Raw genomic sequence first — 23,227 nt, 5'->3', positions numbered from 1 at the left:
ATCACACATCCTCCATCCCATAGTCCAGTGCCCATATACCCATCATACATATCCACCATCCCATAGTCCAGTGCCCATATACCCATCACACATCCTCCATCCCATAGTCCCATGCCCATATACCCATCATACATATCCTCCATCCCATAGTCCCATGCCCATATACCCATCATACATATCCTCCATCCGATAGTCCCGTGCCCATATACATATCCGCCATCCCATATTCCCGTGCCCATACACCCATCATACATATCCTCCATCCCATAGTCCCGTGCCCATATAACCATCATACATATCCTCCATCCCATAGTCCCGTGCCCATATAACCATCATACATATCCTCCATCCCATAGTCCCGTGCCCATATACCCATCACACATCCTCAATCCCATAGTCCCATGCCCATATACTCATCATACATATCCTCCATCCCATAGTCCAGTGCCCATACACTATGTTCCAAATTATTATGCAAATTGTTTTTAGGTGTCCTAGTATTTTTTTTTTTTTTAATGAAACCCATTAATGGTATTGTGTCTCAGGGTTCTTTGGATCACTGAAATCAATCTCCGATACCTGTGATAATTAGTTTGCCATGTGAGCCCAATAAAAGGAAAGCTGGATGTTCCACACTATTAAGCAGGCCACAGTTTTCAAGTAACATGGGAAAGAAAAAGGATCTCTCTGCTGCCGAAAAGCATCAAATAGTGCAATGCCTCGGTCAAGGGATGAAAACATTAGATATTTCCCAAAAACTTAAGTGTGATCACCGTACTGTTAAGAGATTTGTGGTTGATTCTGAGCACAGACGTCTTCGTGCTGATAAAGGCAGAATGAGGAAGGTTTCTGCCAGGCAAGTTCATCGGATTAAGAGAGCAGCTGCTAAAAAGCCATTACAAACCAGCAAACAGATATTTGAAGCTGCTGGTGCCTCTGGAGTCCCTCAAACCTCAAGGTGTAGGATCCTTCAAAGGCTTGCTGTGGTGCATAAATCTACTATTCGGCCACCCCTAAATATTGTTCACAAGCAGAAACGGTTGCAGTGGGCTCAGACATACATGAAGACTAATTTTCAAACAGTCTTGTTTACTGATGAGAGTCGAGCAACCTTGGATGGAGTGAGTAGTGGATGGTTGGTGGATGGCCACCATGTCACAACAAGGCTGCGACGTCAGCAAGGAAGTGGAGGAGTCATGTTTTGAGCCGGAATCATGGGGAAACAGCTGGTAGGGCCCATTAAGGTTCCGGAAGGTGTGAAAATGACCTCTGCAAAGTATATCGAGTTTCTGACAAATTTCTACGGTATAAAAAGCAGAAACGTGCCTTCAGGAGCAAAATCATCTTCATGCATGACACTGCACCATCTCATGCTGCAAAGAATACCTCTGATCATTGACTGCTATAGGCATAAAAGGAGATAAACTCATGGTGTGGCCACCATCTTCCCCTGACCTCAACCCTATAGAGAACCTTTGGATTATCATCAAGCAAAAGATCTATGAGGGTGGGAGGCAGTTCACATCAAGACAGCAGCTCTGGGAGGCTATTCCGACTTCATGCAAAGAAATCCAAGCAGAAACTCTCCAAAAACTCACAATTTCAATGGATGCAAGAATTGTGAAGGTGATATCACAGAAGGGTTCCCATGTTAACATGTAACTTGGCCTATTAGGATGTTTTGGAGTTAAATAGCTTTTTTGTTCAGTGAATGTGACCTCCTAATGCTGCAAATTCCACAAATGAGCATTTTCAGTTCTTTAAAACATATCAAATGTTTAGAAATTCTACTGTGCCTAATAATTTGGAACAGTGCATTTTGAGTTTTTATTCATTTTGGAGATTATACTGTTATCATTGGGAGGTTTCTTCAATAAAATTTGATGTATACTCTAACCGGTGATGACTTTTATTAGATTGACTGTCATTTGCATCGGCCACTTAGGAAAATCAGAGAAAAATATCATTTCCATAATAATTTGGAACATAGTGTATACCCATCACACATCCTCCGTCCCATAGTCCCGTGCCCATATACCCATCACACATCCTCCATCCCATAGTCCCGTGCCCATATACCCATCATACACATCCTCCATCCCATAGTCCCGTGCCCATATACCCATCACACACCCTCCATCCCATAGTCCAGTGCCCATATACCCATCATACGTATCCGCCATCCCATAGTCCCGTGTCCATATACCCATCATACATATTCTCCATCCCATAGTCCCGTGCCCATATACCCATCACACATCCTCTATCCCATAGTCCCGTGCCCATATACCCATCACACATCCTCCATCCCATAGTCCCGTGCCCATATACCCATCATACGTATCCGCCATCCCATAGTCCTGTGCCCATATACCCATCATACGTATCCGCCATCCCATAGTCCCGTGCCCATATACCCGTCATACATATCCTCCATCCCATAGTCCCGTGCCCATATACCCATCACACATCCTCCATCCCATAGTCAACCTTTATGATATCATAATGAGCGGCGGGGCTTGCAACCTTTGATGACATCAGCGTCGCCATGGCAACCATTATGACATAATGAGGGGCGGGGCTTGATACACACACACACTTTTTCCCCATTATGTAGATAGGGGCAAAATTGGTGAATTGGAATGCGCAGGGTTAAAATTTCGCCTCACAACATAGCCTAGGATACTCTCGGGGTCCAGACGTGTGATTGCGCCAAATGTTCTGGCTGTAGCTGCAACAGTGCGGATCCCAATCCCGGACATACAAACATACATACACACACTTGAGCTTTATATATTAGATGTGTGTGTGTGTGTATATGTGTATATATATATATATATATATATATATATATATATATATACACACACATACAGTTAGGTCCATATATATTTGGACAGAGACAACATTTTTCTAATTTTGATTCTAGACATTACCACAATGAATTTTAAACAAAACAATTCAGATGCAGTTGAAGTTCAGACTTTCATTTGAGGGGATCCACATTAAAATTGGATGAAGGGTTTAGGGGTTTCAGCTCCTTAACATGTGCCACCCTGTTTTTAAAGGGACCAAAAGTAATTGGACAGATTAAATAATTGTAAATAAAATGTTCATTTCTAGTACTTGGTTGAAAACCCTTTGTTGGCAATGACTGCCTGAAGTCTTGAACTCATGGACATCACCAGACGCTGTGTTTCCTCCTTTTTGATGCTCTGCCAGGCCTTCACTGCGGTGGTTTTCAGTTGCTGTTTGTTTTTGGGCTTTTCTGTCAGAAGTTTAGTCTTTAACAAGTGAAATGCATGCTCAATTGGGTTGAGATCAGGTGACTGACTTGGCCATTCAAGAATATTCCACTTCTTGGCTTTAATAAACTCCTGGGTTGCTTTGGCTTTATGTTTTGGGTCATTGTCCATCTGTAGTAGGAAACGACGACCAATCAGTTTGGCTGCATTTGGCTGGATCTGAGCACACAGTATGGCTCTGAATACCTCAGAATTAAGTCGGCTGCTTCTGTCCTGTGTCACATCCTCAATAACCACTAGTGACCCAGTGCCACTGGCAGCCATGCATGTCCAAGCCATCACACTGCCTCCGCCGTGATTACAGATGATGTGGTATGCTTTGGATCATGAGCTGTACCACGCCTTCGCCATACTTTTCTCTTTCCATCATTCTGGTAGAGGTTGATCTTGGTTTCATCTGTCCAAAGAATGTTCTTCCAGAACTGTGCTGGCTTTTTTAGATGTTTTTTAGCAAAGTCCAGTCTAGCCTTTTGATTCTTGATGCTTATGAGTGGCTTGCACCGTGCAGTGAACCCTCTGTATTTACTTTCATGCAGTCTTCTCTTTATGGCAGATTTGGATATTGATACGCCTACCTCCTGGAGAGTGTTGGTCACTTGGTTGGCTGTTGTGAAGGGGTTTCTCTTCACCATGGAGATTATTCTGCGATCATCCACCACTGTTGTCTTCCGTGGTCACCCATGTCTTCTTGCATTGATGAGTTCACCAGTGCTTTCGTTCTTTATCAGGATGTACCAAACTGTAGATTTTGCCACTCCTAATGTTGTAGCAATTTCTCGGATGGGTTTTTTCTGTTTTCGCAGCTTAAGGATGGCTTGTTTCACCTGCATGGAGAGCTCCTTTGACGGCATGTTTCCTTCACAGCCAAACCTTCCAAATGTAAGCACCACACCTCAAATCAACTTCAGGCCTTTTATCTGCTTAATTGAGAATGACATAAGGAAGGGATTGCCCACACCTGTCCATGAAATAGCCTTGGAGTCAATTGTCCAATTACTTTTGGTCCCTTTAAAAACAGGGTGGCACATGTTAAGGAGCTGAAACTCCTAAACCCTTCATCCAATGTTAATGTGGATACCCTCAAATGAAAGCTTAAAGTCTGAACTTCAACTGCATCTGAATGGTTTTGTTTAAAATTCATTGTGGTAATGTCTAGAACCAAAATTAGAAAAATGTTGTCTCTGTCCAAATATATATGGACCTAACTGTATATATAGCAACGAGTTATAGATTTGTATGACACCAATCATTTTACTATATGAAAAGAAATTCTAAATGAGGTGAAATAGTGCAGAAAAAAAAGCAGAATACCTTTTTATTTATTTTTGGGGGCGAGAATGTTCATTGTGAAGTACAAATGTCCTGCCGAAATGATTCTCCTGCAGGTTAGTATGATTAAAGCGATAACAAACTTATAACATTTTTATTCTTAGTGGTTAAAGAAAATTTTCCAAAATTTGTGTCCTCATTTTCTAAGACTTCCATATACCGTAGTTTTAGTTTGACCAATTACAAATGTGTGCAATAACAATGATATATTTTTCCATTTACGGTTTTGGTAAAAGGGTGGGGAGAGATTTTAAGCTTTTATCCTGCTCTGCGCTCCGATCGGCGCCCCCACGACGTCATCGTGAGGAACGATCTTTACCATTGTGACCCGATGTGATCCGGGTAACTACAGCTAGCAAACTTGCTATATCACCCTCAGAGCATGACGTAGCTGGTTTGGAATGCTCCTGCTCCTGCATTCCTATGCTTTAGGCTATGTGCACACATTGCAGATTCATCTGCGGGTTTTTCCGCTCGGATCCGCAGGTAAAACCGCAGGCAAAGTGACCTGCGATTTTCCTGCGGATTAGCCTGTGGTTTTGCCCTGCGGTTTCACACCCCTACTATGTTAAAGGTGTGAAACCGCTGCTGAATCCGCACAAACAATTGACATGCTGCGGTTTGTAAACCGCAGCAAAACCGCGCAGAAAAAAACGCAGCGTGAGCACAGTGGATTTGAAATGCCATAGGCTAACATGGTACTGTACCATGTCTGCGGAACTGTTGCGTTTCCGCAGAGCCAAAAATGCTGCGGAATCCTTACAAGCGATCAGACTGCAAAAAGTGAAAGTCGCATAGTGGTGCAAAGCAAAAAAAAAAAAAAAAAAAAATTTTTTTAAAATATAAAAATATATTCTACACATATTTGGTTTTGCCACGTCCTGAATGGCCAGACCTATAAAACTGTCCCACTAGTTAACCCGTTTAATGAACTCCGCAAAGAAAATAAATAAGAAAACAAGACAAAAATTATTCCTTTATCATACCGCCTAATCAAAAGTGGAATAAAACACGATCAAAAAGATAAATGCAAATAAACGTAGTATAGCGGAAAATGTCATCTTGTCCCGCAAGAAAACCAGCTGCCATACAGCTGAATCAGCGGAAAAATATTATAGTTATAGCTTTCAGAATTAAGCAATGCAAAAATAATAATTTTTTTTCTGTAAAATAGTTTTTATTGTGTAAAAGCACCAAAACATAAGAAAAGATAACTGTGGTAAAAAAAAAGATATTCCTGAATTGCTGGCTTTTGTTCTTTCTGCCACCCAAAAATCCGAATAGAAAGTGATCAAAAAATGTCATGTGTCCAAAAATGGTACCAATAAAGAACTTCAACTTTTGTCTCGCAAAAAACAAGCCCCTCACATGACTGTCAGCCTAATTATGGAAAGATTATAGCTCTCAAAATATGGCGATGCAAAAACTAGTTTTTGCAAAAAATAAAGCGTCTTTAAGTGTGTGACCGCAGCAGCCAAACATAAAAACTAGATATAAATCTGGTATTAATGTAATCGCACCAACATGAACAATACAGTCGCCTAATCACTTATACGACAGGAGGAATAGCATAAAAAAATCAATAAAACTAATTCTTCACCTGCTGTTATTTTGTTCATTCTGCCGCCCAAAGATCGCAATAAGGCTTGGCGCACATTTATCCTACGCTCTGCGCTGAGCTCTTACTCCAGGGTTTCCATGTAAATCTCTGAAATATGGGATTCAATTGGAACCCCTGGCAGAAGATTCCCTATAATGAGGCATTGTGGACGCCCTCTTGCCTATGATTAGACGGTGTCTGTCTTTTTAGGCCTGCATAAAAATGCAGTTTGCCACAGTTTTGTGCACTTCTGAAAAGGAGGACATCGCTGAACAGAGGTAACTGCTGCCTCATTATAGTGAATGGATCTATCGGGGGTTTCATCGGAATCACGCCACTCTGAGATTTACATGGAAACCTCAAAGTAAGTGCTCAGCATAGAGCACAGTATAAATTTGATCCCAAACGTTATATAAAATGTTCCCAGTAAAAGTTAAAATTTAATTCACAAATAAGCGAAATGGCTCCTGCCCCCCCCCCCCCCAAAAAAAAGAAAAAAATGGCAAATTCTGTGCTCCCAAATCCAAATGCCCCTCTCCCTTTGGAGCCCCAAAGTGTGCCTAAACCACATTTGACGTCCACGTGTTTGGCATTTCTGTAGCGATGAGAGCTCACCTAATTTATGGGTGTGTGTCTCCAAAAGCATGAGCTGGGCACATTGTACTGGTCACTACAACGTCAGTTTGCAATTTTCACTCGGCAACATCAACCGCTGTTTGTTTCTGGAAAAACATCCATGGAGTCAAAAATCATCACTACACCTGTAGATGAATTCCCAAAGGGGTATAATTTCTAAAATTGGGTTACTTGAAGTGGGAATCTTCTCTTCTAGCACACAAGGGCTCTTTATATGGAATCCCCAAGCTATTCTAGGAAAATCTGCGCTCCTCAGGGGGTCTGCCAATGTGATATTGCACCCTCAAACCAATAGAACAAAATCTGAACTCCAATACGCTTCTTCCCTTCTGACCTTTGCATTCAAAAAGTCAAATAGCGTTTCTCGCCCCCCCCCCCCCCATCCGAGCTCTGTCATGTGCCCAAACAGTAGGTTTCCCCCACATATGGGGTATCTGTTTAGTCAGGAGAAATTGCACAACAAATTTTTGGGTCCATTTTTTCCTTTTACACTTTTGAAAATAAAAAAAATTGGGGTCTAAAGTAACATTTTTGTGAAAAAAAAAGTTAAATGTTTATTTTTTCCTTCCACATTCTAAAAAATTCCTGTGAATTACTTTAAGGGTTAATAAACTTCTTGTATGTGGTTTTGAGCATCTTGAATTATGTCACTTTTGGGTATTTTTTTTTGTCATATAGACCCCTCAAAATCACTTCACTTCAAATGAGATGTGGTCCCTAAAAAAAAAAAAAAAAAAGTTTTTGTAAATCTTGTTGAAAAAATGAGAAATCGATGGGCAAAATTTAACCCCTATAATAACTTCTTAACAAAAAAAAGTTTCAAAAATGATGCAGTTTTAAAGTAGACATGTGGTAAATGTTATTTAGTAACTATTTTGTGTGATTATAACTATGATTTAAGGGCATAAAAATAAAAGTTTAAAAATTGCAACATCTTCTAAATTTTTGCCAAATTTCCATTTTTTTTCACGAGTATACACAAGTCTTATAGAAGAAATTTTACCACTATCATCAAGTACAATATGTCACATAAAACAATCTCAGAATTACCGGGATCCGTTGACGCGTTCCAGAGTTATGACCTCATAAAGTGACAGTGGTGAGAATTGTAAAAATTGGCCTGGTCATTAACATGCAAACAACCTTGGGGGTAAAGGGGTTAAATAGGCATTTTTGTTATAAAAGTCAGTAGAAAAAGTGATAAAATAATAAAATTCTCTCACAGGTTCATTGCCGGAAAAATAAAAAGTTGCAGGACTCAGAAAATGGCAAAACAAACTACCGTATTTGTCAGACTATAAGACGCACGTTTTTCCTCTAAAAATGTGGAGGAAAATGGGGGGGGTGCATCTTATAGTCTGGATGTACTGGCTCAGGCTGAGGTGGGGGAATGTTATCGGCGAAGCAGCGGGCCATAGGAGGGTGGAGCCGGCAGCTGTGACTACCTGCTGATCCCGCTGCTAAGAGAAATGAATATTCACTGCATTCCACGCCCATGGGCATGGAGGGCAATGAATATTTCTCTTTATTAATAGTATCTTGGTAGGATCCCCCCCCCCAACCCCGGTCCTGGTATGCATTTCCCCATCCTTATAATTGTCCCCTACCCCCATCCCCATCCTGGTATGCATGGCCCCATCGGTAAACATTAAAAAAAAAACATTGCACTTACCTACCTGGCACTCCCTCGCAGCATCTTGCTTCGGTGCCAGTAACTGCTTTATGCTTGTAAGCAGCGCAGGGCAGGGATATCATGCGCTGCTCACAACCAGAGCACAGGTGCCGGAATACTCACCGGGACAGTGTGCGCAAAGAGTAGTGTGTATTCATTGTTCTTCAGTAGTGCGCAATGTCAGCCACCGGCTTCTTGCTGCTGCTGGCAGTCACGTGTGCCGCTACTTAAGAGTATTCTGGCAGCTGTGCTCTGCTTGTGAGCAGTGAATGACATCACTGCCATGCGCATAAAGCAGTTGCTGGCACCAGAGCCGGACGCTGCAAGGGAGCACCGGGTAGGTAAGTGTAATGGTTTGGTGTTTTTTTTAATGTTTTCTGATGGGGCCATGCATACCAGGATGGGGGTGGGGGCCAATTATAAGGATGGGGCCATGCATACTAGGACGAGATGAGGGCCATGCATACCAGGATTAGGTATGGGATCATGCATACCAGGATAGGGATGAGGGGGCAAGGCGTACCAGGATAGGAATGGGGCCATGCATATCAGGATAGGGATGACGGCGATCATTCCTGCCAGGATAGGGATGAGAGGGCCATGTGTATCAGGATGGGGATGAGGGAGCCGTGCATACCAAGGTAGGGATGAGGGGGCCATATATTACCAGGATAGGGTATATTAAGTACAGAATTGACCACATTTTTTGCTTCATTTTTTTTTTTTTTTCCACTAATTTCCTCCTCTATAACCTAGGTGCGTCTTATGGTCCGGTGCGTCTTATAGACCGAAAAATACAGTAAGGCTATGTGCCCACGTAGCGTTTTTGATGCAGAATATTCCTGAGCGGAAACGCTCACCCTCTTCCCGGGAAAACGCATGCGTTTTATGAAGCGCTTTTGTAAGCGTTTTTGCATGCGTTTTCCTTTGCAGTACAATTGAATGTATGCGGAATCGCGTGCGTTTCCACAAAATGAATGAACATGCTGCGTTTTTTTCCTCTTAGAGTTTCCGCAGCGGGAAAAAGCGCACCATTAGCACCACATGTGCGTTTTCCATCATATTACATTGGATGCTTTTCTTAAGCGTTTCCGCAGCAGAAACGCGCGTCTAAAAGCGCTGCGGAGACGCTTAAAAACCACAACGTGAGCACACAGCCTAAATCTGTCTTTGGTCTTTATGGCTTATTTACAAAAAAAAAAGAAACACAAAACAACAATAGCAGAATTGCATTTTTTTTCTCACAGCTATCGGCAAAAAAATAATTATTGTTTTCGCTCTCCAAGCGGGGGAAGAAACAAACACAAAAAATAATCGCATGGATGGGAAGGGGATCAGTGAATATTTGTACATGTAGAACACATTTGATGGACTGGCGGGGGTAGGTGCTTCCTGGCCTCTCTCTTATCGGACAAGCTTACACGGCCGCCGTCATACATGATGTGAAGCTGTATCAGGTAGTCGCAGGGTCTCATTTCTGCTTCCTCTGTTGCACAGTGTTTTGCTGAGTATAATCTTTGTCTGTGGTAAATAACAAGTTAATTCAAAGGACTGGAGGGAAATTATTTATTAACAAGGCATGGCAGGGAGGTGAGCTAATGAGCAGAGGTGTCTGCAGGGGGTTTAGTGCCTCAGTGGGGGATCAGATCGAGAAGATAACTCTGCTCATTCATACCTGTGCCTCAGTGTCCACAGCTCAAACTCAAAGTTCGCAGAACCAACCCGGTCACACCGATCCTGCCAACGCCAGTCAGATGACATCGAACTGGGGAAGAGACGAAGCCACCGCAAATCCAGTCCTGCAGTACTACATACGCATGGTGGGGGCCATTATCATTACTCCTGTGTATTTTACCATAAACTGTCATCTTATCTGTATATGTATGTGCACTCTCATTTCCGTTCTATTAGTTACTTGATCGAACTCCAGGGGACCCCCTCAATGAACTGAATAAAGGTCTGCTACTTGTGAACCCTGGTAAGATGGAGCAGTTGGGTCTATGGGTGGTTTAAGGGGTAAATATGGTGTATACTTGGATGAGGGTGTGGTGTACAGAGACAAAGGCGCTGTTTGTATATCTCTGATGTACGTGTAGACTTCGTTTACTGTGCTCATGTTCTCGATTAATTATCCACTCTTCTACCAGATGCCACTCAGTTATCCCAGTCTCTGCAGCGCAGAGGAGATTGGCCCCTTCCCAGGTAATATAAGTCTGTAGTATATATTTTATACTTTTCAGACCTTCATGGTGTATAGTTTTTTTGTGACACTTCAAGATTTGAACAAAAAGATTTGCTGGACCCTAGTAGTCCTTGGCCGCCTGACCAGAGTCCTGCGATACTTTTCCTGCCAACATCCCGACACCTGTTTAGATTACTAGACCAGGTGTGGCATCATTCCTGAACGATGGCATTTCAGCGGGTCTACTAATCAGATGAGTTGCCTGGTAAGTCAGCAGGTTGTTCTCAGGTTCAGGGCCTACTAATATGGCCACTGGACTACAGTCCTAGGAATCTTTTCCTCAACTCTAGTCATTTCATTCTAAAGCACCCCCTCCACCACCATAGATAAGTTATTAGCCAAACCATCTTCCCCAAACTCTGTCCCATGTCCATGAATTCTCAGCTTGGCCAAATGCTACCTTGTACTCTATGAGAGAGCCGTTACCAGACTCCTCTAATGGTGGTTCATCTTAAAGAGAACAAAATGCTGAAAATCTGAAATGCTGGATAAGTATAAGACTCTTCCCCAACAACATGTGTCCGGGAACAACAGGAGCCACCCATACACATGAGACTGCCACCTGATCCTGCTGAAATCGGCACTTTCAGCTAATATAAGTCTAATTTCTATGGACGCATTAAAAGCCACAATGCCCATTTCCACAGGTCAGATGAGAATGAGGAAGAGGTCTCCAAACTTTTGACCAATCCCAAGAAAAATCCTGCCAGAGTACCGGAAGCCGTAAAGAAACAGGTATGTCTCCTACAGAATCTTAAAAGGAATGCCTGGGCTTCAGCTAAAAGTCTTTTGTCTTGTTACTCTAAATGACTGCAGACGTCTGAATCCTGACAGTATGCATGTTGTCAAGTTTCACCAGTATTGTGATTTGCATACATGTGGTCAGGTGCCGCCGAGCCTGTTTTCGCTTAATTCACTTGTATTAAGATAGTCCAGGCAGGTCTATTTGGAATGTGACTGCAAGTATGCCAATCGCATCACCGCTCGCTCTCACCGACAGTACTGGATAATCCTGACAGCGAGCGCGTCACACGCTCTTGGGATTCAGAAGTCTATTATCACAAAGAGAGGCTTCAGACATTATCAGAAGACCAAATAGCCCCTTTTAATGGGGATCTGCCATTTTCAAGTTTATTTTTTTTTTAAGACCACCCCTGTAAATACTGAAATGTGCTTTTTTTTTTTTCCCCGTCCCTTCAACCTTTTTCACCACCTGCCCACTATACATCACAGGTGCTGTCCAGTCAGCGTCGTTCTGGTCCACCCAAACCTCTGAAGAGGGTGGCTGCACGAGGGGGACGCCCTGGTATCTGGAAATAGGATTTGGTCGAATTCTATGTTCTGTGTGAATGGTCAATACCGTCCGCTGTGACGGTGTGAAGTAATGGTAAGGAGCGGACTAAACGCTGTGTACAAACAAATGCGTGGAGCAGTGCTGTGGTGTGTCAGTGACCAGACCACTGAATGAAGGACTCCCTCTACCCCACCGAGCAGCTCCCAAAATCTCAGCTTCCTCCACCCTGTAAATGTTCTACATGAAAAATTACATTAACAAGGAAGGTAATTAACGGCTAGAGTCCCTATCAGGTAAACGAAATCTGATCGACAAGGTCTGATCTGCAGTAGGTTGTAGGAGGTGCGTCACGTGGGTTGCGATGTACATCTGTCTCGTGTGCGGTTTGCCGGTAGATGACAGCTGATTGTCCTGTGTGTCATTCTGGGGTCATTCCTTATTTTAGTGCCTTTTTATGAAACTTTGTTGTGCCATCTTTTATAATGAAATGATATTTCTGATGTTTGCTTTCTATATTTATTAATATTTAATGGAAAGAAACATTTTGTATAAAATATAAAACAAAAATAAAACCTTTCTCGTGAAAAATTACTGTGACGTGGTATTTAATTTCCACAATCTCTGTATCCCTCCAACGTACACTCGACATCATTTGTGAACGTGTACATCTAAAATGTGAATGACTTGAACTGATATAGTTGAACGTACACAGAGAGACATAACTGAGACCATTGGATTGTCTGTATTTGATCTCATTGAAGCTATTAGGGATCTTTTTTGACATTTTTTTAATGCTTGTATTTTGGGCTAAAATGAAATTTTTCGCAGTTAGGATCCATGAAAATGTTTTCATTAACTCCTGTTCATTGTTGGCTTCATAGCAAGTTAACTGAAAATACATCAATGAGCTCTTTCAGAGGAATATTTAGAACTGAGAGTCCTCAGTGGTTGATACCTTTTAATGCCTAAGAGCCCCGTCACACATAGCGACTCACCAGCGATCCCGACAACGATATCAACGTGTCAGGATCGCTGGTGAGCTGTCAGACAGACAGCTTCACCAGCGATCAGCACCAGCGGCACCGAGCGCGGCGTCGCTGTGTACTTAGTTACCAGAGCGCTGGTGCAGGGAGCTGGTAACTAAGGTACACATCGGGTTTCTAAGGGACGTGCGACACTTAGAAACCCGATGTGTACCTTGGTTACCAGCTCCCTGCATCAGCGCGCTGGTAACTAAGGTACACATCGGGTTTCTAAGCACAGCGCCGTGCTTAGAAACCCTGCGTTTACCTTAGTTACCAGCTGATCGCTGGTCTCCCGCCTGTCACACGCAGCGATGCGTGCTGGCCAGCGGCAGACCAGCGACCAAAAAAATGTCCAGGGCTTTCCTACAGTGATCAGCGATACCGGCAGGGGGGCCGGTCGCTGATCACTGTCACAGACAGCGATCTCGCTGGTGAGATCGCTGTTGCGTCACAAAAATTGTGACTCATCAGCGATCTCGCTATGTGTGATGGGGCCCTAACTGAAAAGATGATAATGGCAAGCTTTCGAGACTACTCAGGTCTCTTCATCAGGCTAGACTAATGCAACCATCTTTTCAGTTAGCCATTAAAAGGTATCAACCATTGAGGACTCTCTGTCCGCTGGCTAACACGGTAGAAAGATATATATCCTCTTTCAGGCGGGAGTTTTTGTTTATTTGCTCCTCTCAGCTAATATATCCTCTCACCCCACATCACAAGAGAGCGGAATTTTCTTTTGATTATAAATCCACAAAGAAGAGCTCGGTAACAGTTACAATCTGTCAGAGTGAGCTCACTCACTATTTAACAGTGACTTGTGTCAAAGGTCACAAGCTAACATTCCGTGTACATGCATTCTACATGAGTTGAAGGGACATCCTAGGCAATGTGCCAAGGCACTTCTTGCTCTCTATGTATGTTTTCCCACACACCTTTAGGCTATGCTCCCATGTTGCATTTTTTATTTGCAAGTTAAAAGCTGCTTTTTACAGTACCAGCAAAAGCTATGAAATTTCAGAAGTCTCACACACAAACTTGCTTTTATTTTCCCTGACTGAATTGGAAAATTTGCAGCATGTCAATTCTTTCAGCGCTTTTGCAACGTTTTTTCACCTGTAGAAAGCAATGAGCAAGTGTAAAAAAAATTTAAGAAAACCCCTATCCGTTTTTGCAGCATTTTTGGATATGAGACTTTTAGTACAGTACAGTTTAACTAAATCGGTTATATAGCTCTGTGAAAAATTAAGAGACCACTGCAAAATGTTCAGTTTGTCTGATTTTTTTTCTTTATAGGTATATTTTTGAGTAAAATGTAAATTGCTCTTTTATTCTATAAACTACTGACAACATGTCTTCCTAAATGTATGATGGCCGGCTTAGATCTAAATGTTGAGTATTACCATCTTCCCATCCATGGCGAATATCAGAGATACCTCAGAGTGGTGGTGTCTTTCACAGGCGAGATCCACCACTTCCAGTTTACGGCAATGTCCTTCGGTCTCTCTATGGCAACCCGAGTTTTCACAAAGGTGATGTTGGAGGTGATGGCCTTCCTACATCAGAAGGACACTTAAATTATACCATACCTTGATGACTTTCTATTAGTAGGAAACTCGACCATCCAATGTGTAGTAATCGTCTAGCTGACACAGTTTCATATTTACAGGCACTAGGGTGTGGATCATCAGTTTCAAGAAGTCCGGGCTTGTTCCACAAAATATTCAGTCATTTTTAGGTCTTCATCTAGACTCCACAAGTTAGGTGTCTGCTTCCACAGGTAAAGATATCACTTATAAAAGTGAAGGTTAGAGCAGCAATGGACAGACCATGCCTGTCTTTGAGAGAAGCCATGTTCCTTCTAGGGTCCCTTACCTCTTGTATCCCGCGGTCCAGTGGGCCCAGTACCATACCCAGACATTGCAACATCAGATTCTCCTAGAGGAGACACTTCTGCAGGGTCATCTTGAAAAGAAAATAACCTTGTCTCCAAAAGTCTTAACCTCCCTAGCATGGAGGCTAGACGACAATCGCCTATCCGGAGGTGTTCCGTGTGTGATTAGATCATCCTGTATAGTCACTACCGATGCTAGCCCTAGGGGATGGGATGCTCATATGGGGGATAGCTTCTCTAAAGGTCAGTGGAATAGAGAAGAACTACAGGATTCATCAAACTTAAAGCAGTTGGATGCAGTTAGTTATGCATTACACCATTTTCTTCCACAGCTTCAAGGAATACACGTGAGAATCTTATCAGACACCACAGCTGTGGCATATCTGAACAAACAACGCGGAACTCGATCGGAAGGTCTAATGTCTTCCGCAAGAAAAAAATATCGATCTGGCTTAGAAACACCTATCCCTTTCTGCTGTTCACATCAGAGGGAAGGACAATTTAGAAGCGGATTTCCTGAGCCCATATACGTTACGGCAAGGAGAATGGTGTCTGAATCCCCAGATATTTAGAAAGATCATGTCATTATGGAGTCTTCCTCAGATAGACCTTTATGCCACAAGGTAAAACGTACAGGTGCGAAGATTCGTCTCCTTGAGTATGGCAGACCACCCGGAGATAGTGGATGCCCTTCAAACTCCATGGCAGTTCGAGCTGGTGTACGCCTTTCCTCTAATAATACTGTTGCCACAGGTCATCCGGAAAATCAGGGAAGTGAAGGCGAGGATAATATTAATCTCACCATTTTGGCCCAAAAGGCCATGGTTCACATGGCTGCAGACCATGTCAACATCAGACCCTTGGGTCCTCCCTTCAGCCCCCAATCTGCTCTCAGGGTCCATTCTTCCATCCTCAAGTGGAGAGCCTCCACTTGGCTTGTAACTTGAGAGGCAGTTACTGAGATCAAGGGGATTTTTGGAGGGGTTAGTTAATTCATTCCTACAGAGCAGAAAACAATCTACCACAAAGATTTACACCAAAATATGGAAGAAATTCCTGGAGTTCCATACGAACTCTGACTCTAGGGAAGTTTCGATTGCACCCATCCTAGAATTCCTACAAAGGGGAAGGGATTTGAGCTTATCTGTCAATACGCTAAAGGTCCAGATATCTTCTCCAGGGGCCCTTTATGGCTATAATGTAGCAGGAGACAGATGGATATCCCGATTCATCACGGCCTGTGAATGTATTAACCCTGTTCACATATCTAGGGTTCCCCATGGGACTTAAACCTGGTCCCGGATGCCCTGACAGGGCCTCCCTTTGAACCATTAGATTCAGTGTCACTAAAAACAGCCCTTTTAGTGGCACTGACATTAGGATAGTCAGCGACATCCAAACGCTGTCTATAGAGCCACCCTTCCTATTGACATTCCAGGATAGGTTGATATTGAAGCCAGATCCCTCGTATCTTCCAAAAGTAGCAGGAAGATTTCACAGATCACAAGAGATCCTTCTCCCCTCCTTCTTTAGCGACCCCTCCACCCCAGAAGAAAAATTCCACACTCTAGATGTGAGGAGAATAGTTTTAAAATACATCGAAAGGTCTAGGAGTTGGAGGCAATGTAGGGCTCTGTTTATATCCTTTCAGGGCCGCAGAAAGGGGTACGGAGTCACGAGGGGCACCTTGTCCCGATGGGTCAGGGACGCAATCTATTTGGCATAGTCCGCGAGAAGTGAAAATCCTCCGAAGGGTATAAGGACGCATTCCGCTACGGCTGTGGCATCCTCCTGGGTGGAAAGAGGAGACGTCCTGATCGAATCCATATGTAAGGCTGCAACTTGGTCTGCTCTGCCCACCTTCTATAATCACTGCAGACTCGATCTTTCATCTTCTGACCTAGCCTTTGGCAAAGCTGTCCTCAGCTCAGGGTTCCCTCCCAGGTGAAGGTCTCTGAAAGTCTCTCAAGTGCTGTCATGGCAAAGGGTAAAAAGACGGATTACTTAGCGGTAATGCTCTTTTAATGAGTCCACGGCAGCACCCACTCACTTCCCTCCCTAAAGATAAATAGAGCACGCATTGATCGATTAAACTATACTAAAGGGGGTTTTACACTAAGCGATATCGCTAGCAATATCGCTAAAACGTCACTGGTTTTGTGACGTTATAGCGATATTGCTAGCGATATCGCTATGTGTGATACTTACCAGCGACCGGCTCCCCCGCTGTCCATCGCTGATCGCGCGAGAATGTCCGGCTCCATTTCTCGTCGGGCGCTTCCTGCTGAGACTTCCTGCTGTGACGACGAGCGACGCTGGAGGCGGGCGGGAGGACGCAGGATCGCTGTGTGTGAATGGTAAGTATCGTGCGCTGCGTCGCTGCTGCATCGCTGTGAGATCTTTCTGTATGAAAGCTCACTAGCGATCATTTAGCGATGCACCAGCGATCCTGACCGGGTCGGATCGCTGGTTGGATATCTGGTGCATCGCTAAATGTAAAAGGGCCTTTAGACATATAGTAAAGTAGGTTTTTTCGAACTTAAAAGGATGGTGTTTTGCCTAATATTTGGCAGTTCTGGTACTCTGAAATCCAACTGAAGAGAGGAGGACCTCTTTTTATTTTTGTAGGTTTCCTGTTCCTATGGGCGGATCCCTCTCTCAAGTGGGTGCTGTCGTGGACTCATTAAAAGGGCATTACCTGTAAGTAGTCCGGCTTTTAGTGTGTGACAGCAGCCAAACAAAAACCTGATATAAACTTGGTATCGCAGTAATCGCACCGACCCAAAGAATAAAGTCGCCTAATCACACCGCACGAGGAATGGCATAAAAAATAAAGCCAATTCTTTACATTCTGCCTCCCAAAGATTTCAGTAAGGCTTGGCGCACATTCTGCGCTGAGCGCTTACACCAGGGTTTGTGTCAATCTCTGAAATATGTGATTCCGACAACCCCCTTTGAAAGATTCCCTATCAGGCATGTAGAGGCATTGTGAGTGCCATAGGACCTATGTTGGTATGCAAGAAATGCTACTCCAGCCCCTTGAATCTACTTCAAAAGCCAGCACTGTTCCTGCAATGTCAGCGGTGTCTACCAGTGATTATGTCGCTTTAAAAGGCTGTAGCCAAACAACAGACGCTGACGGGTAGTAGTGGTCACGTGACATAACAATGTCACATGATTGCTGGAGGACACAGCACCAACATCATGGGAACAGATGTATTATTTTTATTTCTGTGCTGCAGATCTATTTACAAGAGGTTGTAAGTAGCAAATACAGGTACTCAGAAAAAAATCAGGTTTAGGAGCCCTTTGTTAATTCATTTTAGAAAGTGTTTTTTTACATGTACCCCTACATGTAATGATGTGTAAAGCCAAGTGTACTGATTATTTTACAGTATCAGTATAGTGACCTATAGCTACAGTAAGGCTAGTTTCACACTAGCATTCTTGGGCGCAGGGCATGCTTTTTAGGGTCAGGGCTACATTTGTTTTTTTGTACATTTCCTAACAGAACTCAGTCCAACCTCACAGAGAGGGAGACAGGGTCAGATACTGAGCCCATTATAGACCTGGATGGGGGATGTGAGGAGGTGGCTGGCCCATCTTCTGACCAGAGCTTTTGCAACCCCCAAGCTCCACCAGCATCAGGCCCAGCATCAGGTTCTGCACCTGGTCCAGACCCAGCAGAGCCACCAGCAGCCAGCAAGTTAGAAGACCCTGGCAACAGCAGCAGCCCTACTGGCTGTGTTGAGGGGTCCCCTCAGCCTGCCGCCGTGGGAGACGGAGAAGGGACAACACTGCCTCTGATACCCGGAGGCATGTAGACACAGGTGTCCTAAATTACCTGTCCAGGGTTGCCCAGGATGAGGGTGAAGAGGCATATTCCCGAAGCCTGGCCCGGTACCTCCATCCCCTACCCTGTGAGGTGAGGCTACGTGTGCGTGGATCCATTCAGATCCTAATTGATGCATGCACACCCCAATGACCCATAGGAGTTGTTTGAGTATCTTGAGAGGTGGCAGCTCTCAACCTGTAACCTTCTCCGCCTTGTCCGACAACCAGCTGTGCATGCTCAATTAGGATCTGAGTGTCCGCCTACACATGTGCCTACACCTCCACCCATCCCCCCCCAAACCAACCTTGGCCACAACAGGGCCAAATGGCAGCTTATAACCAACCTGCCCAATATGGCCACTTGTACAGACCTGGTGTTGGAGGCTGGCCCCAACCTGGGTTTGGATGACGTGGTCATATTGGGGGGTGTGATGGACGTGGTTACAATCAGCCACATAATTATAATCGACAGTATCCTTATGGTCTCTTTGGTGCGCAGCTGCAGGAACATGGCCACATCTTTCCACAGGGCCAAGATCATCCACCCCAACAGGGTGATGGTCAAGCTGGGCACCCCAACCCCCAACAAAGAGATGAAGGCCTCCCGCCATCACCTCCGCCAAGCTACCAGCAGTTATAAAATAGCTAATTGTTTTGTAAATTTTTTTTGTTGGTATTTATAAATTTCTTTTTACCTCTTTGTGTCAAAAAATGACAATGTTATATACAGAAAAGGCAAAATGGCCTGGGCAATATCTGCCATATGACAAAAATATGGTACACCGTATTGTAAGCTTTTTTTGCATTTATAAAACATTTGAAAATGCATCTTTGGCCTTCTTCCTGAATTATTTTAGGCATTCGAATAAGTAAGTCAACTTTATCACGTATAAACAGACAACACAAATCAGAGAAGACCAAAAAAAAAATTTATGTACACACACATAAGAACATCACAACATGGATACAGCCTGATCTTGCCAGGTAGTAGAACCATGAGGTGAAGCAAAATACTGGGTGAACACATCACGTACTTTGAGTCCTGAGAGATGACGCCGTAAAGGGAGCACATGTGGCATAGGCCTAGCCCCATTGTCCACCACACCTTCAGTCACATCAGGTGAGGAGCAATCATGCAGTGTAGTGAAGTTATGGAGGACCACACAAGCTTTGATGACCTCATTGACGTTGGCTTCACTCAGCTGAATGGCAGACTGGAGGACCGAAGGCGCACTCAACCAGTCTTTGGGCACGTGAAAGGCACACATTAAAAATCCTGCGCCGGTGGTCAAGGTTTCTGCATGGGTATGGCCTCATGACATGCCTGGTCAATTGGAAGGCTACATCTCCCACTAGGACAAAAGGCACAGCTTCTTGATTTGAGCCTGGCAGCTGCATGGCGGTGGTAGGTCCAACAGGTTGCGCAGCCGCCGACCCATAATGGAAGAACTGAAGACTCTAGAGTCTCCAGTTCTTCCATAAGCCCCAATGTCTACAATTATAAACCTGTAGTTGCTGTCAACCAGAGCCAACAAAACTACAAAAATATTGTTTATAATTATAGAATTGGGACCCTGAGTTTGGCGGCTTACGCACACGGATGTGCTTCACATCCAGAGCTCCAATATAATTGGGGAATTGGCAGTGCAACTCAAACCCCCTGGCAATCCTCAACCAGTCTCCCATCTTGGGCTCTGGCATGACCAGATGATGAACTCTGGACCAGATTTCTGAACATGTAGCACGAACGATGCCAGATATTGTCGATCGTCTAATCAAAAACTCCAGATGGAGTGCTGCATAAGAAAGGCCAGTTGAGAGGAACCTACAATTAAACAAATGTAGAAAATATATACATTAAAATACATGCTCAGGGATGCACACATTACATATAGATCACCATGACAGTGTAAGTAAGAAGCTAGGCGAACAATACATATACACATGTCCCACGGCTATGTGATGTGGAATAACACATCAAAGTGTTCTAACTTTGAGAGCATATATTTGGTACCAATACCTAATGTTTCTTGGCCAAAAAAGGGTTACTGAGTAAGAATTAGTTGAGAAAATAATCATCTACATACATGCTGTAGCTGAGAAATACATACCGTAACATAAGGAGAAGGCGCTCCTCCGCAGGGATACATTTGCGCATTCGGGTGTCCTGGAAGGTGATCCCTGGGCGCACTGTCTCCAACAAAACATCAAAGGTAGAAACGGTCATCCGACAATAGAGGAAAGACTTGTCAGGATGTGTCCTCAGAGCTGCATAAAGCCTGTGAAAATGGCCTTTATTGAAGCATTGTCTCAAATGCGGATGCACACACATTCGTCTCCTTCTCGGATCCACAATCACTGGGTATGACTAGCCAAAGCACCGGCACAAAACCCAGTTGAACAGAACACGGTCAGTTAGGGTGAACTGAAGTGTGTCAGACATCTTTGCTAACAATCACCAAGACACCAACACAAGCACAGCACCAAAATGGGCAGATTGGAGGCTGCCACCTGATGTTGAGGCAATAAATAGGGTTGGTGCTGATGATTTAAATTATGTGCAGGCTTCAAAACCGTTAAATGTCCATTTTGCAAGGTTGCGAGAAAAAAACGCTATACGGATCACATACGGATGGTTACATGAAAAAAATACGTGGCCACACCCTGACAACTGATGATATACGGAGCACTATTTAGGGACCATTTAGGCGTATTACGGACGTAAAATACGGTCCGTATTTTTCTACTTTGTGTGTGACTCCAGCCTTAAGTAGGAACTCAACCCCCATCACTATAAACTTCTGAATTGATTTTTTTATAGTTATTAAATTTATTCAAGTGATTGGATAGAATCCTTAAAGACAGGTCATGGAGCAGCGAAGGACACAGGGCCTCAATGTCACAAGCAATAAACATACAATTTTCAGACAGTTTGAAACCATCAAGTGATGAAATAAGATGTTTAGAGTCTCTTATGTATCCTGGGATTTGTAGTACTAGAGGCTGCAGGTACATATCTAGCCAGGCACTTAATTTCTCTCCTACACTCCCTATCCCAGCCACAATTGGCCTCAAAGGAGGAGGAAAAACTTCCTTATGAATTTTGGGAAGGGAGTGTAGGATTGGAATAATAAGGCATTCAACAAATCTTCTGATAATTTCGGGCTGATTGCTCCCAATGCTACTCCTTCCAACAAGAGAGTTTTTAATTTATTTTGGAAGACTTGTGTAGGATTGTTGTTCAGAGGTTTGTATATGTCCTCATTTTGTAGCATGTTCTGATTCAACTTTTCATAAAGACATGAGTCCAGGAAGACCACAGCGCCTCCTTTGTCTACCCTTCTTAAAAATAAAGATTATTATTATTTGAAGTGCTCGTCACTTTTAATGATAAAGTGTAATAAAAGATTTAGCCTCCCCGTCGGGGAATCGAACCCCGGTCTCCCGCGTGACAGGCGGGGATACTTACCACTATACTAACGAGGATTTGCTATGAGACATGTTTTTTTTTCTGAAGGAGTAGGACAAGACAGATTGGCTACGAAAGTGATGTCTGTTTTATTCAGAAGGCACCAGACCGCTTTGCTTGCATATACCCTTAGTTTTTGTTTAGATATAGCTGTGTACTGGTGGTGTGAGAGGTTGTATGACAGTAAAGTTTATATACACCTGCACCTTAGTGAAGCGAGCTATATATGCTGATGATGTCTGTAAAGCTCTGTGGACTTAATGGTGCTGTATAAGTGAGTAAATCAACTTTGAGTAGTTCTAGGAAATATTTGTTTAATAATTTAGAATCTTGATAATGTGTGCAAACTGTAAAGCGCTGCGAAATGTTAGCGCTATATAAAAATAAAGATTATTATTATTTGAAGTGCTCTTCTCTTTTAATGATAACGTGTAATAAAAGTTTTAGCCTCCCCGTCGGGGAATCGAACCCCGGTCTCCCGCGTGACAGGCGGGGATACTTACCACTATACTAACGAGGATGTGCTACATGAGTTGGACAGGGTGGGTACACTAAAAAAAATGATAACTTTCAGTAAGTGCCATTATACACAGGATCTCTATATACTGCCAGTATACAGGTAAAACAGTGATCACCAATGACATTATACACAGGAACTCTGAATATAGTGTCAGTATACAGGTAATACAGTGATCACCAGTGACCTACACAAGAGCTTTGTATATAGTGCTGGGTGTACAGGTAATACACTGACTCACCAGTGATGTTTCTAGTTTCTTTTTTTATACAGAGCAGACCACCATCACTTCCAGCCAGGACTTGTCTCTGCATAAAACAGCATAGTTACCTAGAGCCCGGCTTCCAGAGCAAGTTTTGCCACTTTTTTCTTTTCTTCTACATTACACAGCTGAATACAGACGTGCACCTACC

At 43.4% G+C, this 23,227-nt stretch overlaps 1 protein-coding gene and 2 non-coding genes across 4 annotated transcripts in view; 1 reads left to right on the top strand and 2 right to left on the bottom strand.

Annotated features, from left to right (window-relative positions):
- Positions 1-12,666, top strand: part of CNTROB (centrobin, centriole duplication and spindle assembly protein) — a 45,269-nt gene extending 32,603 nt beyond the window's left edge. For both annotated transcript variants that reach the window (XM_073547014.1, XM_073547015.1), the window contains exons 15-19: positions 10,229-10,362; positions 10,454-10,520; positions 10,690-10,744; positions 11,432-11,519; positions 12,018-12,666. In XM_073547014.1, coding sequence (XP_073403115.1) covers positions 10,229-10,362; positions 10,454-10,520; positions 10,690-10,744; positions 11,432-11,519; positions 12,018-12,104 — 431 coding nt within the window. In that variant the 3' untranslated portion in view covers positions 12,105-12,666. The remainder of the gene's footprint in view (positions 1-10,228; positions 10,363-10,453; positions 10,521-10,689; positions 10,745-11,431; positions 11,520-12,017) is intronic.
- A 9,576-nt stretch (positions 12,667-22,242) lies between these two features.
- Positions 22,243-22,314, bottom strand: TRNAD-GUC (transfer RNA aspartic acid (anticodon GUC)). Its single transcript has one exon. It is a non-coding gene; the product is annotated as a tRNA-Asp (tRNA).
- A 431-nt stretch (positions 22,315-22,745) lies between these two features.
- TRNAD-GUC (transfer RNA aspartic acid (anticodon GUC)) lies at positions 22,746-22,817 on the bottom strand. The gene has a single exon. It is a non-coding gene; the product is annotated as a tRNA-Asp (tRNA).
- Between the last annotated feature and the right edge of the window lie 410 nt (positions 22,818-23,227).

Source organism: Dendrobates tinctorius, unplaced genomic scaffold (genome assembly GCF_039654945.1).
Source record: "Dendrobates tinctorius isolate UK_male_01 unplaced genomic scaffold, ASM3965494v1 ptg000151l, whole genome shotgun sequence".
Classification (NCBI taxonomy): Eukaryota; Metazoa; Chordata; class Amphibia; order Anura; family Dendrobatidae; genus Dendrobates; species Dendrobates tinctorius.
The sequence above is the reverse complement of the archived record's forward strand: the minus strand, read 5'-3'. Positions and strand labels throughout refer to the sequence as shown.